This window comes from Bombus flavifrons, chromosome 3, assembly GCF_040668555.2.
Source record: "Bombus flavifrons isolate JBK064 chromosome 3, iyBomFlav1_principal, whole genome shotgun sequence".
Taxonomy (NCBI): domain Eukaryota; kingdom Metazoa; phylum Arthropoda; class Insecta; order Hymenoptera; family Apidae; genus Bombus; species Bombus flavifrons.
Window position 1 is genome coordinate 14,842,268 of NC_138444.1, and position 16,550 is coordinate 14,858,817.

Consider the following 16,550-nt stretch of genomic DNA (forward strand, 5'->3'; position numbering starts at 1 on the left):
TCAGTACGAAAAAAAATCGCGATGGAGTACGATGAAAGCGGTGAGATTTTTTTTTGTGCGTTCACCGATGCAGGCTCGACGTAATTAACGAGGAAAAAGATTTCGCCGAAGCCTATGTTTTTAGTTGCTTTCCGTTTAATTGATACTTCATTGCTTTTTGGTTGGACAACGAGGCGAAACTCGCGTATAATCGGTCTTCCAGTTGACAAACGAATGCGATTGTAAAGGGTCGATTTCGCTTGCCGGCAATTTAAATAAATAAGAAAAACTATGAAAATGTTGGAATTTTAACCGATTAACCGGGTCATTCCTTAACCAGAATTTTTTATAATCATGAAATTGAAAGTTAATAAAGACAAATTAATCTTTTTTAAATCGGCAGTATCGGTTCTAAAGGATTTTATCGAAATCATAAATTTCTATCCTATCTATCAAAAGCCGAAAGCCTTGTATTTCAATCTTCTAATCGTACAAATGTAATTCTTTCCTTAATCTTTGTTTCTTCTAGCTTCCTTAATCTTTGTTTCGATTCAAGATAAATTACGTAAACATGCAGCCATCCAAAACGTGCAAATCCATGCAGCAGAAAATGTCACCGCCGTCATTATCTCATCCGAACGCTTAAAACGTTTAAACGAAAACAGATGTTGTTTTAATTGTTATAAATTCTGTGCTCATTTCGGCTTCGATTTTCTTTTTCTTACACGGTGACGACGAACCGTTTTCTTTTTTTTTTTTTTTTTTTTCGAAAACGTGAAGTCTGTAGTCGCTGAAAGATAAGAAATAATCCGCGTGTTGTCCGTTTCTCACAATTTCCTTTTTATTTTAACTTCCTTGTCCAACAGTGACACTTACGTATCGTAAGAAAGAACGAAATAACCTGACAGCAGCTGGGTTTGGTAACGTTGATAACTAGCATGACACGGGCTTTGACATTTCCTGATTCGGCTTTCTACATTTCACTTATCTTCAACTTCGTTCCACGGCTGATGAAACCGAGCGTCAAGATACGATCTCCACGATTTCGACGTTTCGATTCGCGTGACACGTTCAATACGATCGAACCACGAGTTCCAGGAATGTTAAGGATCTTTATTCAACATCGATGCGAACAATTTTGGGAGAATTTGATGAATAGATAGGTTCGATTCTGTACAGGAAATTTACTGTGGCATGTTCAAGTTAAATATTTCTAAAATTCTAAAATTAAATCCAACGAAGATAGTACTATGATGGGTTGTATTCTATCGTTTCGTTCTTTAGCTGTCGAAATTACGTATGCACGTTGCTTCCTTAACTGTCTACTATTTTAATCGGTATTTAATTTTTGATAGTATTTATTATTCGAGAGAATTTTTACTAAATTCGCTATTACTAAATATTCAAGAAAGATAATTTGTAAGTATAAATGAATTCTTTTAGAGAAATATCCAAAGTATAGGATCTCTATTATTTCCATGAAATTTCTACTGATACAAGGTCTCTGTATTAATTTACAGGTGTACAAAGGTCTCAACATTATCACCGCGAAAGTAACGGAAGAGGAAAAGCAAATGGTGCCGCATCACATGCTGGATATTCTTGATCCTCTGAAACATAACTACACGGTGGTACAATTCAGGGACATGGCTATACCCATTGTAATTTTTCCTTTTCTCCATCACGTTCGTTTTTTCTCTATCAATCGCGATACCTATTAAAAATTTCCCAAAACTACATGCAGTGTCAGTGATCCATATATCAAATAGCATATCCACGAAAACTCGTTGCACGGAAATTTAACGTTTCCAACATTCGCTAAAACACAAACGATTTGCCGAACTGCGACAGCTTAGCAACTTTCGAAATACCGCGTCGTTCCTCAAAAACCAGAAACTAAGAATAAAAAAAAAAAAAGCGAAAGGAGGAAAAAAACTGTCTGTGGAATGCAATATCGCTCGAATACCATCGTCGTCTGGCGATCGTGCGTAATAATTAATAAGCAGCGTGTAAAAATGTCGACGTCGCGTTACGAATCTCTCGAACTATGTTTCTGTATTTACATTTACATTTTCCGCGGGATTAATATTCGCGCCAGCATTTTCACACACCTCTTGGTTCGCGAAAGTCGCGGTAGTTTCGTGAAATCGGTTCGCTCCCCTTTTGTCTCCAACCCTCTTCAACGCCTAGTTCATCCAACGTGCATCACGTTTTTTTTTCAAAACGAGAACGCTTCGAAAAATGGAAATATTTGGACGAAGCCGAACGATATCACGAGGAGGGCCATGATATAGCTGTAATATGCCACGGTCCCTCTGGTACCGATATTCGATCCATGTTGCACACCAACTTTTAACCTTCTTCGAACGTTCCTCTTCTTCTTTGGCCGATCTAGATCAACGATCTGCACGCGAGAAAGAAGCTACCGATCATCGTCGGTGGGACCAACTATTACATAGAGTCTATACTTTGGGAAGTTCTAATAGATAAGATAGAGATCGAGAAAAATGATCAATTGGGCGAAGAGAATGTGTCATGTTCGAAAAAGAGGAAGATAGAATTAGATCGGTCGACCACGAAAAGTAACGAGGAACTCTACGAGGAGCTGGTCCAAGTTGATCCGGAAATGGCCAAGCGATTTCACTCGAACAATAGGAGAAAGATCATTCGGTGAGTAGTTTAATACATTTACTGCACTGTGTAAAATTATTAGATCTAGTTAATAGTAAAGTATTAATTTATTGTATCGATCAAATAGATAAAAGCGTAATGTAAGCTGTTCGGAAGCTACGTTGATCAATTTCATAAATTGAAAAGTAGGGGAAAGTGATGATGTTATAAAAACTGTTTTCTAAATGAACTGTTTGATCGTAAGAATCAACAGATTATCGTGTTAGGAATTTCAATTTTTCAGTATTTAACCACGTTTCATTCACTTTTATTTATGTAATTAACTTTTCGCCGTTATCATACATTTAAAAAACATTTCTGTCGAAAACTAGCGTCGTGTATTCGAATCGTCTTCATTGTCCCACTTTATGAACCTGTTAAAATTACACGTTTATCGAGTAATCGGCTAAACGTTTATCAAAATAATCTCCCTTTTCGATATCTGCTGGAGAAACTAATTCACAAAATTTGTTTCATCTTGCAAATATATTACGTTCGACCAAAACAGCTTACTTTTTGTTAACTATTTTACGTGTAATTTTGTGTCCGAATTTTGATCTAATGGAACAAATTTCAGTTCAGTGTAAATGTCTTTAAATTCTACTTCACACCTGAATTAACTTCAAATTTCAATCATCTTCGCTTCAGTACTCTTCACAGAATTATAAAGAACGAAAAAGAAAGAAGAAACACGTCGGTTCGGTTCTTTAGTACGTTACAGCCTTACGAAACGTGTCCTCGTCTGCATAATCTCTCGCTAAAGAGATATTCATTTTTTCTCGTGTTGAAATGGCCTTTGTCGGTCTTGATACATGTCACATTCCATATCTAATAGAGTACTTTAATTTCATCGATTGAATTCCTGGCTGATAATCATTCGAAATCCACAAGACTTTAAATATCTCGCAAATAGTTTAACCAAATATTTGGCCTATTGACATCAATTAGCTTATCGAATCATATTGATTTTCGTATAATTAATTAATCATCGTATTAAACTGTGTCAAGATTTTCATGAAATTAAAGGAAATTATTTTCATTTAAACAGTGTACAAATCGTTCAATGTGGAATGTAACCAACCTTGTTATTTTCCAAAAATTATATCTTTTTACCGATCTCCCACTCGTAATTTAACTTTTATTAAATGCTCGCGTTTTATCATACAGGAATCTTGATTGCAAACACGTTATCTAGCCAGATTAGAATTGAATTTTCTCTACAATGTTCTTTCGAAACACGGTCGATAGAATTCTCATTTATGTAGTCCCGATTTTTAACTCACTCGTCGATTGTACCAGAATGAACCGGTTGCGCTAGCCTTGATAAAGATAAGCAAGGTCCGTGAACGGATTAATTTCGAGCACTATTATCCCTCCAATTGAATAACCGATCGTTCTGACCATGTAACATTGTATGCTCTTAGTTAACCCTCATACTACGGAATCAATAGTTTATTAAATGTACTTTTCCATGTAATTCATAGAGTTGGCACTTTGATATATTTTTGTTGGCGATAAGTGGTATTTGTCATCGTTTAGATAACAGATGTTTAAGTAAAAAGGAATAGAGATCTCTATATAGAATTCGTTGATAGATAACCGTAATAGAAAAATATACCCACCGTATCAACTAATAAATAAACTACGGGTGTTTGTATATTTCCAGGAAATTTAAAAGTGCAGAAATGAAAATAAAATATCTGAAACGAAGTACTGATTATAATACTTTTATAATATTATCACGTGAACTTCTATTAATAACAGAAGAAATATACAATTAATTAATAATAACAGAAGAAAAGATAGACCAACAAGGTAACAAAGCAATCGACTTGTGTCACTGTTAGATAACCTAGTTGCACGATAAACGGTATCACGAAATCGTCTTACGGTGCTACGATTTCGATCGAACAGATTTTATACCTTATCGAGTCCACGTGTGGTATCCAAACGGTCGGTCGATAAATCGATGTCCCGCTAAATGTTGGAATCGTAAATAAAAGTCGCTACTTAACCAGGCCGAGAGAATCAGTGGGTAACGAGCGTGGATCTAAAGCTGCATCCTCACTGAAACAACAGCGGGAAACTTTCTATCGTTAGTTATCGCGATACAATATGCTCTGTACTATAATATACTATAACTCTGATTACGTCGCTTCGCTACGAACAAAATATTCATTTTAAAAATTGATATTTGTCGAGTACTGCTTAAAATATGCAGCATCGAACAAGAAGCATAAAGTTGCTGGCAGTTGTTTCAGTGAGAACGCAGCTTAAAGGCTTCACGCGATCGGATAACGATTCGTGACATCTGATAACGATCGCCGGCTACAAGGATGTTCGGTCGTATATAAATCGTGGCGGGGAATTTCGAGGGAAAAGACGGAATTTCAGGCCGGTTCGTTTGGCTGTTCCTCTCTCGCGGAACGATATCGTAATTCAGGCCACGACGCTCGTTCTGTTTATCACGCGACGAATCCCGTGATAAATTACGGTAATTATGTTTTCTTAGTCTCGGAGAGATGCAAATTACCTGTGCGCGACTGCCGGCCCGGCCGGGTAATTGCGTGAAACCTTTAGTCGCGAATTGCTTGCCAAGGTTGCGGCGTCTCTCGAACCGGCTCTATTGAAAACAACGCTTTCAGCGATTGATTTTCGATGCTTGTCTCGTTTGTACGTTCCGTCGCCGATAAATCCAGCGCGCATAACTCGCCAGAACGAACCGTTCAAAGCAATTCGATTTGCGAATTTCTGAATAGTCTGCTACTTGCGTTTAGTAGCTACGACCTACAGCATCTTCCATTGTGTTCGTTTTGTTTGATATATCACGTGTTGTGTGTAACTAATGTTAAGTTTTGCCATATAACAATTATTTTATTCTAACGCATTGTAATCCTCTGATTCTCGTAACTTAGGTTATATTATCGATGTAATTATGGGAAATTTTGTTCATTTCTGTGTGTCTATATCCTACGTAATAGATCCTAGCCTGTGTAGGTGTAAGACATTTCTCTTTCTTATTTTTAGAAATTGTTTTATATGTTGTTTTTTAAAGAACGATAAAATAGTTTTCACTCTATAGTAGTGTGTGTGTTTTTATTGCATTATAAGTAAAATTTGATTTCTAGATTATATCTGTTCGAGTAAGCAAGAAAGAAGCATATGTATTTCATATTCTGGCCTTTCGATCAGACGTTATATAATTTTCTGTCCTACTTTTCGTGTTACTTAATTCGATGTATTTGTACATTCGCCGGTACATCTTCCTTATCGAGAAATGCTTATCGTTGAATATTGGAGGAAATTTTCGATACATCGTGTAACTAATCAGACTGCGACGGTTTATGCAAATTTCTAATTTTATGAATACGAACTAAGAAGAAGAATCTTAACTGAAAGTTTGTTTCATTTATTAAATATTTCTTTACTGCTACTTTACTAAATATTACTGATAACTACTTTACTTTCGATATTTTATATATTTTCTATGCTTTCTGTAGATTTTTTTACCTTTAAATTTCCCCATAAATACACTGCAAACATTCAAAAGTAAATTTATACCTAAAGAAATATCCTACTCTTTTTTGAATGTAAAAAGGAGATTAAGGTGCAAATTCTTATCCTTATCGTTTAGTCTGAGATGTTTTCTGAGTCGTGCAGAATTAAAAGCGGTTCTTGTTGCTAATTTGTCATTCGACACACTAGTCACCCTTTCGCAAATTGCGTGGTTAATTATGGTAATTGCGTTTCCTTCGGTCGATGTCGATGGAAATTATTCTCGTGGTTGGACGGTTTCCTTGGCGATACGCGATACAGATGCTATCTTACAAACGAGCTGCGACCCGTTTAAAATTGTAATAATAACGATAATAATAATCTGTCTCTCCTCCATTATCTTTTGGTCAGACTATGTTTTAATTAAGCGTGCTCATAAGCGAACAGAATGAGCATCGGTTTCGCGGTCACAGGCGTAGCCGCAGACAGATCGTATGCACGCATTATGCAAAAAGGGCTCTGTCTCCCGTAAAATTGACTTTCGAATTCGTCCTGGCTCGAGAGTTGCGGTTTTTGATACCGTTCGCACGCGTTACACAATAATCGCGAATATCGGAAAGAAATGGACACAAATCGAGAAAACCGGACCAAGTATCAGGCGTATTATTTTTAGCGGGAAAGTTTTTTGAAAGTGGTTGATCTTGTTTTAAAACGGGATTTATATGGTCGTCGTATCTAAAAAGTAATTTAATCGGTCAAATTATTCGAAAAACATGTTATTTTCAAAGATTGATTTGGCAAACAATATACACAGACTCGCGCAAGTATACGAACATTTGTAAACACCTTTGATGAATATATTGCGTGTGTTATACGAAACTTCCACAAATTTTATTAGCATTGCTATGAGGCTCTACTAACATTATTATTAGTTATTGTTGAGTGTTTGTTAAATCAGGTTTATGCCATGACCAAGAACAGTCGCTACTTTTCAGGATTAGAATTTTAGCGCTACGATCGTTTGTCTGCTAGCGCTCAGATGGCATGTGAGCAATTTTACGGATTTGCAAAATCCATGTATTTTTAACTTTTTCGCGGCACTTTTCCATAGTAGCTCGATAGCCGAGACCTTGCCACAAACCATGGAGTTATCAAACGATCGTTCGACGACCGACTTAACGGTTCTCGCGACATAATTCGTAGCCTCTCGAAAATTCCACAGGGCTATGCACATTTCACCATCTCCACGCACACTCCCACATAGCACAGAGTCCAGGTACCGCTTTCAAAGACACAACGTGGAATGGAAGGGAGGATACGAATTATTAAAAATGTTTAAACAGCGTATTTGGAATAATTGCGATCATATTTCAAAAAAGTCAAGCTAAATCGCTATATCTTTGTACATCGCTTCGTGTAAGTATCGTGACGACAACGTCGTTATCTCTGCACACATTACATACACATACGTCCAACAGTTTTGTGCGTAAATACATTCAAAAATCACAATCAATCACCCGTAATCAATTTACCTTCTCCGCTCACACATCGCGAGAGCGAACACGATTGGTTACGCCCCTTGATCGAAATGAGGCCTTTCGCTTCATTTTACAGTTATATTGAAAAAGTGTGAAACAAAATATATATATAGAAAGAGAGAGAGAGAGAGGAATTACAAAAATATTGAAATTTTTAATTCATCGATATTTTCAAAATTCATCACTCGTAAGAAATTCAGAGTCGTGTAGACTTCGTAACAGTCGAGTAGAATATTAGACTACAAGTAAGTATCAATTTCAATTTTTACACACTTTTCTTCATTATTTTACTTCTGCACGATATAATTTCTCTGACGTCTTTTTGAATACCGATTGACATAAAATTCCTCTTCGATACGTGTGCACACGTAGCATCATTGGTCTCCAGGGTTTTAAATTTCGAAACTAACTTTCGTTCCATCGTCCTGGCATGTTGTGAAAAAAAGCTCTCCTACAGAAAGTTAAGGGCTCCCTTTATATCGAGTAACTACTAAAAAATTGCAAGGTTTTATTTCGCACAATTTCAGAGATACAAGTTTATAGAAACATGGCCGATACACCCTGAAAGTAAGAAGGAAAGGAAAGGAAAGTCGAGTTGATTCCACCTGCTCTTCTTTCCTCTGCTATCATCTGTGATATTAAGAGCGGTAGAAGCGTATTCGCGCGATGGCCAGCTGTCAGCCTGCGTAATAACTTTCCCAGGATATAAATTTGTAGGCTCAAAGAAGATCGCATCTTAACTGAAGATACCCTCGCGTATTTGCGTGAAACTCTTGCGGAAGAGGAAGAAGTCCCTTTGAATTGTTTAAACTGTTTAATTCGACACTGGCCAAGAATGACGCGAAATTGCTGGCGTTATTAGAGGTTGCCACGCGATGGTCTGTATAAGCAGATCTTGATTATTGTAATTAAATAACATTTAATTAATATCGTTAAATATCGAGCATTCATTTCGATTGCAAAATTCTAATTTAATTCGTAGATTGAAATCAATGGTCTTCCTTGGTTATTCTTATTTAGTTTCCAGTAATTTTGATTCAGATTATAAACATTATCCAAACATTATGGAACTCACTCGATGATTTCAACTGAGCTGCTAATAATTCATTAAAGTAGCTTATACGACTATAAGTTAATTAAAAAAATTCTTCGAAACGAATGTTTGCATCAAAATAAATCAAAACTCGGCAAATAGATGTAGATCAGATCTATTTCCCTCTAAAAGCAATAAGATTGAAATATGGTTGGTCCATTTACGAGTCTTATCTCGCGTGATAAATCATTCTCTTCAAATAACATGTCATTTGCAAAAATTGTTCTTCTGCATAGATAGCTCAGTCAGATTATTCAAATTGGAGAAAGGAAAATAAAAATCACGGCAACGTAGTGGCACGGCCGAGGCTATTCGATTTTTATCGCGACGCAAGAGAACCTCGACTGTACGAAATGATCGGCAATGGCCAGTTAGGGCAGGGCAAGTACATTTCTAGGCAACTGCTATACTTTCACAATATGGTCACTGGCAGCTGCCAGCTAAATCTTCTCTGCCGGAAGGTCCATGGAAATGTTTCGTTTTCCTTGGTGAAAAGATGTGACTCGTTTCATAGAACGCTTCGAGCTCAGGTCAGGCCAAGGACCAGGTGTCAAATTTTCCTTTGTACTCGGCTTCTGTTCGACGAAGAAATATATTATGCTGTCGTAGATTGTCCGCAGCTGCTCGGGATTGTTTCTTTAATCGTCGTTTTTGAAAAATTTTCGGTGAAGCATGGCCTATCTAACGAAAAAAGGCGGGACTTTTTGTTGAAACATGCAGAAGTCTTGTCCAAGAACTCTCTTTGAGGGAAAGTCACTCTTTATCTTCCTTTTGACGAACTTAACGTACCAAAATTTACTTCCTCTGCCTTTGTACATTTTTTGTTACATTATTGGTCTATTTCTGTACTTTTAATATTCACAATAGAAGATTCATATGAATAAAAGGACGATAATTCTATAAATTGTGATATCCAGTAAGATCTGAAAGGTCTTTCTGTTCGTTAAAATGCAAACAAGATGATTCTATCTACGTGAAAGACGCGCATTTTTCTAACGAGCTCAACGAAAGTTGAAACATAGTGTTGATGCTTCACGAAATTATTCTTTGTATCAAATTTTTCGAACGTAGCAGGACGTTATTTCAGAAGGTTAGCATTATTGTTCCACGAAACAACGTATCCTCGCCGATCTTTTTTCCATGTCCGATCATTATCATGCGGCGAGCGTTTGGGTAGCTTGCAAGACGATTTAAAGTCGTTAGCTTCTTGTTTAATCATACGGCATCTTTCGGCGCATTTTGTTTTATGAACTGAACGAAGGGAGCAAAAAACGAGGAAGGTAGACCGTTATGGAGCTATTTTTTCCACGGCGAAAGCTGATACATTTTTTAATCCGCCAGCCGACTCGGGTGGTTGCTTCTTAGCAAGTGGTAACATTAGCAATATTGTAGAATTCTTAAGAAGCGTGCTCAAGACCGAATCGCTAAAGTACAGAGAAAATGCATGAGCGTAAATTTTAATTTCTGCTCGATATATACATGTACATATTTGATTATGTTATGAATTCTGTATTTTGTTATTTTAATGTCTGGCGGCAAATATGATCTAGAAATGTGTCTATTTATAGTATTTGAATGGAGGTAATTAATTTTGAATGTTTGAACTTTATTATAGATTTCTTACTCTTGGTACAATAGAACTCTATTTATATAAACTTCATTAATTTATTACTGAATTCATTAATTTGAATCTCAGCTACAATATATACGAACGTAAAATAATAGATAGTAGGAATAATTGATAACCTTCTATTATATCAACTCCGATTCTGAATTGAATTTCAATTTTAATTTTGGAACTTGAATCTTTATTTTAGTTTTCAAACGAATCATTTTACCCACATATTCGCTGTCTGAATTACTTTATCATATACAGGGTGGTTGGTAACTGGTGGTACAAGCGGAAGGGGGGTGATTCTACGCGAAAAAAGAAGTCGAAAATATAGAATAAAATTTTTTTTTTAATTTTTTTTTAATTTTTTTAAAAATCTACAGTGAGATCCATTATAACGAGATGTGATAAAGTGCACGCGTACCGAGCGAAAATTCAAAGTCGATTTTCTCGAAAACAAAGCCTCAAACGAAAAATTTTTATTCTATATTTTCGACTTCTTTTTTCGCGTAGAATCACCCCTTTTCCGCTTGTACCACCAGTTACCAACCACCCTGTATATCAGTACTTGATGGTTATTTAAATCGGTATTGTTAAGAGACAACGTATCTTCTCCTCTGCACGATTATCAATTTACACGCATACTCGTGCTATCGATAAAAATATGTCATCGGGTGTTTCGACTTGCGTAGTTTGAGTCCTGACATCTGAGCATTGATCGAACAACGATGTACTTAATCGTGTCTTTCTCGTCGTACCAAACACATATTGTGTCCGGTCAGGGACGAACTGGGACTGAAATTTTTACCGAAAGATTATCGACATGACTGACCCTCCATTTTTAGTTCATTAATTAAATTCTACATCGAGCGATCCCAATATGAAATTGTCCGGCAAACATGTGTTCTCATTATTTTTGCGACAATTAGAAAGAATTTACAACTGTAATTTTATGCATATCGTTTTTCCTATAAAAATTAAATTCTACGCTCCCAAATCCCTTCCGACCTACCGGAAATTTTCTTAAAGTCACGATGGTCAGTTTCGTCCCTGTGTGGGGTACGCATCGGAAACAATGGGAAAAGGTACCTCCAGCTCTTCCTTTCCGGCCTTGGTTGGCAAAAGGGACACTTATTTCGAACGGAAACTTTCTACAACTTCGGTCAGTCTTTTTTGTCGTTAATTTTATTTACAAGTGTTCAAAATAATCGAAATCATATAGAAATTTACTCGGGCATACTAACGCAATACTTAACGATCTTCTAGACGGTTTTACTGCCGAAACAATAATTCTGGCGATTGTCTGAAAATGTATTTGGTCTCGTTGTATATTGTTCACGTACTTACACGTGTATGTATGATTGTACATAAGCCACGTGGAGCGATAGGGCCGTGTCACGACTTCCTGGCGCCCGATGGGTACTTTCTTCCGGAAACGACACGTTCGATTAATTTTATGTGAAACGCGGGCTCTGTTTTCGCGAGGCTAAAGCATACGGTGATTGTTCCTTCAAGGTTGTTTATTGTTTTTACCAATCGTATTTGTGCTCGAAATGCGTTACGCTTTTTTATGATTGCTCCAAGTTGATTACATGAAAGCAGCATGAAGTTTACGAGAAGCGTAAAGATTGTTGTAAGTGATAGAAACTTATTTCGTACACTTTTAATGGCAGAAAAGTGATATAGGGATACGGTAAAGAAGACGTTGGTCTTAAAAGTAGGAGTTACGATGTACTAAAAGAAACATTGAAGGCTCTTGGTATGTATAAAATTTATCAAAATGAGTGAAACGTTAAGAAAATATAGACGAAGAAATTAGCGTCGACACAGATATTAAACGACTCTTGGAAATTCCCGCTCATAGTCATAATATTAATAAATTAGGATTCACGATAATGTGAATTGACTGAAAAAAGAATTGCAATTGGAAATTCCAATTCCAGTTCCATTAACTATTTAAGAAACATAACATATATACACTTTGATTCTGTTTAATTTATCCAATTATCGTAGTCACGGATTTTTTACGATAATCTTATTGAGAAACAAAAGGACCACAATATTGTTACAATTCTCTTCCAGACCGAGGAAACCTTAAATCTCTGATTTATTGTATATCATAAAAGGTATGTTATACATCCATTTATAATCGTTAATTGTTTTTTATTATTTTATAAAAATATTAACGGTTATATATGTATAACATAAATATAACAAATGGGTTAATTCAAAGTTTTCCCAAATGACGCTGTGCCAGTTTCCGGCACAACATGGTAGAAGCGTTTCATTGTTTTCACCCTCTTCGCTTCCGAATCCTTGCGGTCGTTCGCGTTTTCTCCGTAGACTACGATGGCGTTTCACGACCGAGAAGTTGACAACCTTGAAACGATGGAAAGATCGGCCGAAAGGGAGCACGATGAATTTTCTTGAAACGGAGGCTATAAATCAGACTTTTGTTAGCAGGTGGTCCGTATGGTTTGTTCGTCCGTGATGCCATCCGAAACGACCTCCGGAGTTACGGAATTTCTGACACAATTCACGGTTTCGGCATTGCTAATTCGGCAGAGCTAATTGTTACTGTACCCCATTTAACTTTATTTGGAACACTTTAAGGACCAGCCACAGCCAGTTTCGCGTTAATATCGATTCGAAGAAGATCAAGTGACTTACTTACGCCATTACATAAAAGGGATATCACTTTTCCCCACATTTTCTTCTTTCCTCCTATATCGTTTTAATTTTGTCGGCGTTAATTATCGCACAAACGCCGGAATTTAGATACAACGGCGTTTATACGACGTGATGAATTCTAATTAACATAATAGGATTGGTCGAAGCACGAAAACCGGATATACATATTATCGGAATCTTTGATCTTTTACACCGATGCTTGTTTCGTGAAATGTCTCTTTAGCTACATGCTTCTGCATCTTTTAACCATTCCTGTTCTACGGAGAAATTATTCTCCATTCATATTTACATATATATGAATAATGTTTTATGTAAATCGTTTTAAATTTGAAATTTGTAAATTGAAATTGCTAAGTATTCTCATCATTTTGGTCGTATCGACACACAATATATTTTGACCTATATCAACAACGGGAGAATGAAAGATTCATAGTGGCTGGTTTTCTCGATGCTTTCTCCAACATCGATGATACCGTCGAAGATCGGTTGCGAACGGAAGTGACGCGAGTTTGAATCGAATTGTTACGAAACTCAAGGACTCGAGAATCTTTTTTAGGATCTCTCTTGTATCGTCGCAAGATCGCTGGGGCATCGACCTGATTCAGATACGAGAAGGAACGAGCAACCGAGGCCAAGCAATACTAATTTCACTGAATCAGCACTCGAGATAAGCTGCCAGCTGGTTCAATGATTTATAGCCACTCCTAAACAAATTATGTAGATCGCGGTATTTGATTAGCGCCAAGCAGATAGCACACAGAGGCCGCGAAACCTCGCAGTCAAACCAAATGTTAGTAGATAAAGTCTTTACCTCGCGACACTACCAAATCACTCGAGTCTTTATTCTCATCTCGTTTGACTTCGACTCGATCTTCACGATTTTCTACATACAGATAAGTTAAAAATATTTAGAGATAGATTTTAATCGAGTAAAATAGAATGGAATAATAATTATTTGCCCTGTTCCTTAAACAAACAGGAGAATAACATATATATATATATATATATATATATATATATATGTCTATGTATATATATATATATATATATATATATATATATATATATATGTCTATATATATATATATATATATATATATATATATATATAGGTGATATAGGTCAATATAGAAGGTAAAGAGCGAATTGTAATGGTGTGCATGAAAGAAACGTGTGACGGGTCGACGCGTGAAAGTTCCGCTCGCGTAATACGGGCTTAAGTTCGAGTAGTAAAGGGAATGCCCTGTCTTTATCGCAGCCGGTGTTTCAGCATTGACCCCGCTGCCTTAATAAAGCAGCGGGTTTTCGATTCGATCTGTCTGGACACGCCCAGTGATCCTTTCACGCTTCTTTCCCAACTTTGCTGATCGTTCTCTCTCTGTCCCTTTCTCTTTTTCTCCTCGTCTTTCGCGTTGTCGCTTAACCAGCATGTCTCTGTTTCGTGATTCTTAACCTCTTCTTATACGCGGCGAAGACGAATAAGTTTCGCGCACGTTTTCGTCGACGGCCAAAAAACAACCCAGTCTCTCTGTGTAACACTTCCTTTGTCATGACTTCTGACCGATTTATTCGCGACGTTTGTATTCGTTACGAGAATTATAACGTAGATGTTTCACTCTAACCCTTTTCTGTTTCCCTTTTTCCACGCGAGTTTCCTAATTATTAATGAGATTTACGATTAAAGGGGGAAAATAAAGGAGAATGTTGCGGGCTAACTTTATTACGAGTAGCAAGATCAATATTCGATACTTTAGTCTGCCAATAGAGCAACAAAATGTAGTTTAATTTCAGTTTATAATGTGTTTATTAATTATAGGTTGAAGTTTATCAATTTAATTTCGTTTATAATGAACGTGATACGTGAACGAAAAGATAATTTCTTTGTTGTTTTTTAAATCAAGATGCCGAAGCTACTAGGAATTAGATTAGTTTCTTAATGATGGTCTTATGAAACCGCTTATGATTTATTAAAAACTCACGGAGCGTATAAAAACTACTTGCTCGAAGCTTGTACGTTACAGTTAGAAGTCATTTTATATCCTGTTTAAAATAATAATGCGGTGCTGATTATCCTGACGCGGATTACGTGGACACCGATTATCCAGAGTGTCGATTACACGGAAATTGATTCCTTGATCCGCCGATTATCCGAACATGTAAATTGAGATCGTGCATATAAGTTAGCGATTAAATAAAAGAAAACAAAGTTATATTCATGAAGCTTTTCCTTGAAAACGAATCGTGTTATGTTTTACAAAAGAATCAGGTATTTATCGGAGATAATGTATTAATCAGCGTCGAGTAATGGTTAAACAAGATAATTGATATTTTAATACACAGACAATATTTCTACTTGTGATAGTTAATTGATATGCAACCCCAGGTACATCGCTCGTTGAGATTTCTCTCCTTTTCCTTATTGACAGTATTTCATTATGCTATTTTTGACACAGGGGAGAGGAAGAAAAAAAGGGGGGAAAAACATTGCATGTATTTTAGATCTCAAATATTTGAATTCCTCAAACGACGTTTACATTTACGCGATTAAACCTAGTTAACCGTTCAGGTTTCATTCTACATTTCGTATCTTAGCTCTTTAGCATTAAAATTTCATTTATTTACGGAAAGAAAATGTAATTCATTAAAAATCTGTCCTTTAATCTGAAATTTTACAATTACTAATTATATTTATGTAACAGATAAGCAATTGATATGTTAGATTAAAATACATTAATAAGATATCGTACAATAATACGGCGATAATCAAATAAAATGATGTTTATTCTTGTTTGCTTATCAAATAAGAATTCAATAAAGACAATCGATTAGAAAACAGAAGTTTGAATGAGCGCAATACAATAGTTCTTCACGATACTCAAGTATCCTTTATTCTTCTCAGTAATTACACTCGATGTACAAGTATCCGAGGAATTCTTTCATATTAATAAAAATTCCCTCGCTCGTCTCGGACAATTTCAATAAACGTTATTTCACATACCGCGCTTGCAACACAAGCGAAGCTCATTCATTATCCATTCATCCAAACATTTTTCTCGTTCGTTAAATACAGCCTCGCAAATTCATTAACGTGAAAGGAAACTTTATCTTCGCCATGTATTCCCTCTTCGTTTTCATCTTTTCGTTCAATTTGCTGTATGAATAGCAAAATTCATCAACGCTCGTACATAAAGTATCTTCCATCTGTAATTACGTAACGTGTTCATCGATAATACATGCGGACGAACGCTGATACGTCGATAAAAAATACCGAGTTTTTCCACGGTAATTTCCTGCAAAGGTGGAATAAGATTTTTCAATAAGACAGGATAAAACTTTAAGGGGATATTATATTGTGGCAGGCGCTCGCTTTCTTTTTCACATATTTTCGCAAGGAATTTGTACAAATTGTTTTATCATTGTTCAATATATAACAAATTTATATTTATCTACGTTGCGGTAATATTCACAAATT

The 16,550-nt window shown here is 36.2% G+C and overlaps 1 protein-coding gene across 2 annotated transcripts in view; it reads left to right on the forward strand.

Moving 5' to 3' along the window:
• Positions 1-16,550, forward strand: part of LOC138177818 (tRNA dimethylallyltransferase) — a 116,569-nt gene that overhangs the window by 31,657 nt on the left and 68,362 nt on the right. For both annotated transcript variants that reach the window (XM_069109023.1, XM_069109022.1), the window contains exons 2-3: positions 1,500-1,640; positions 2,375-2,649. In XM_069109023.1, the coding sequence (XP_068965124.1) occupies positions 1,500-1,640; positions 2,375-2,649 (416 nt within the window). The remainder of the gene's footprint in view (positions 1-1,499; positions 1,641-2,374; positions 2,650-16,550) is intronic.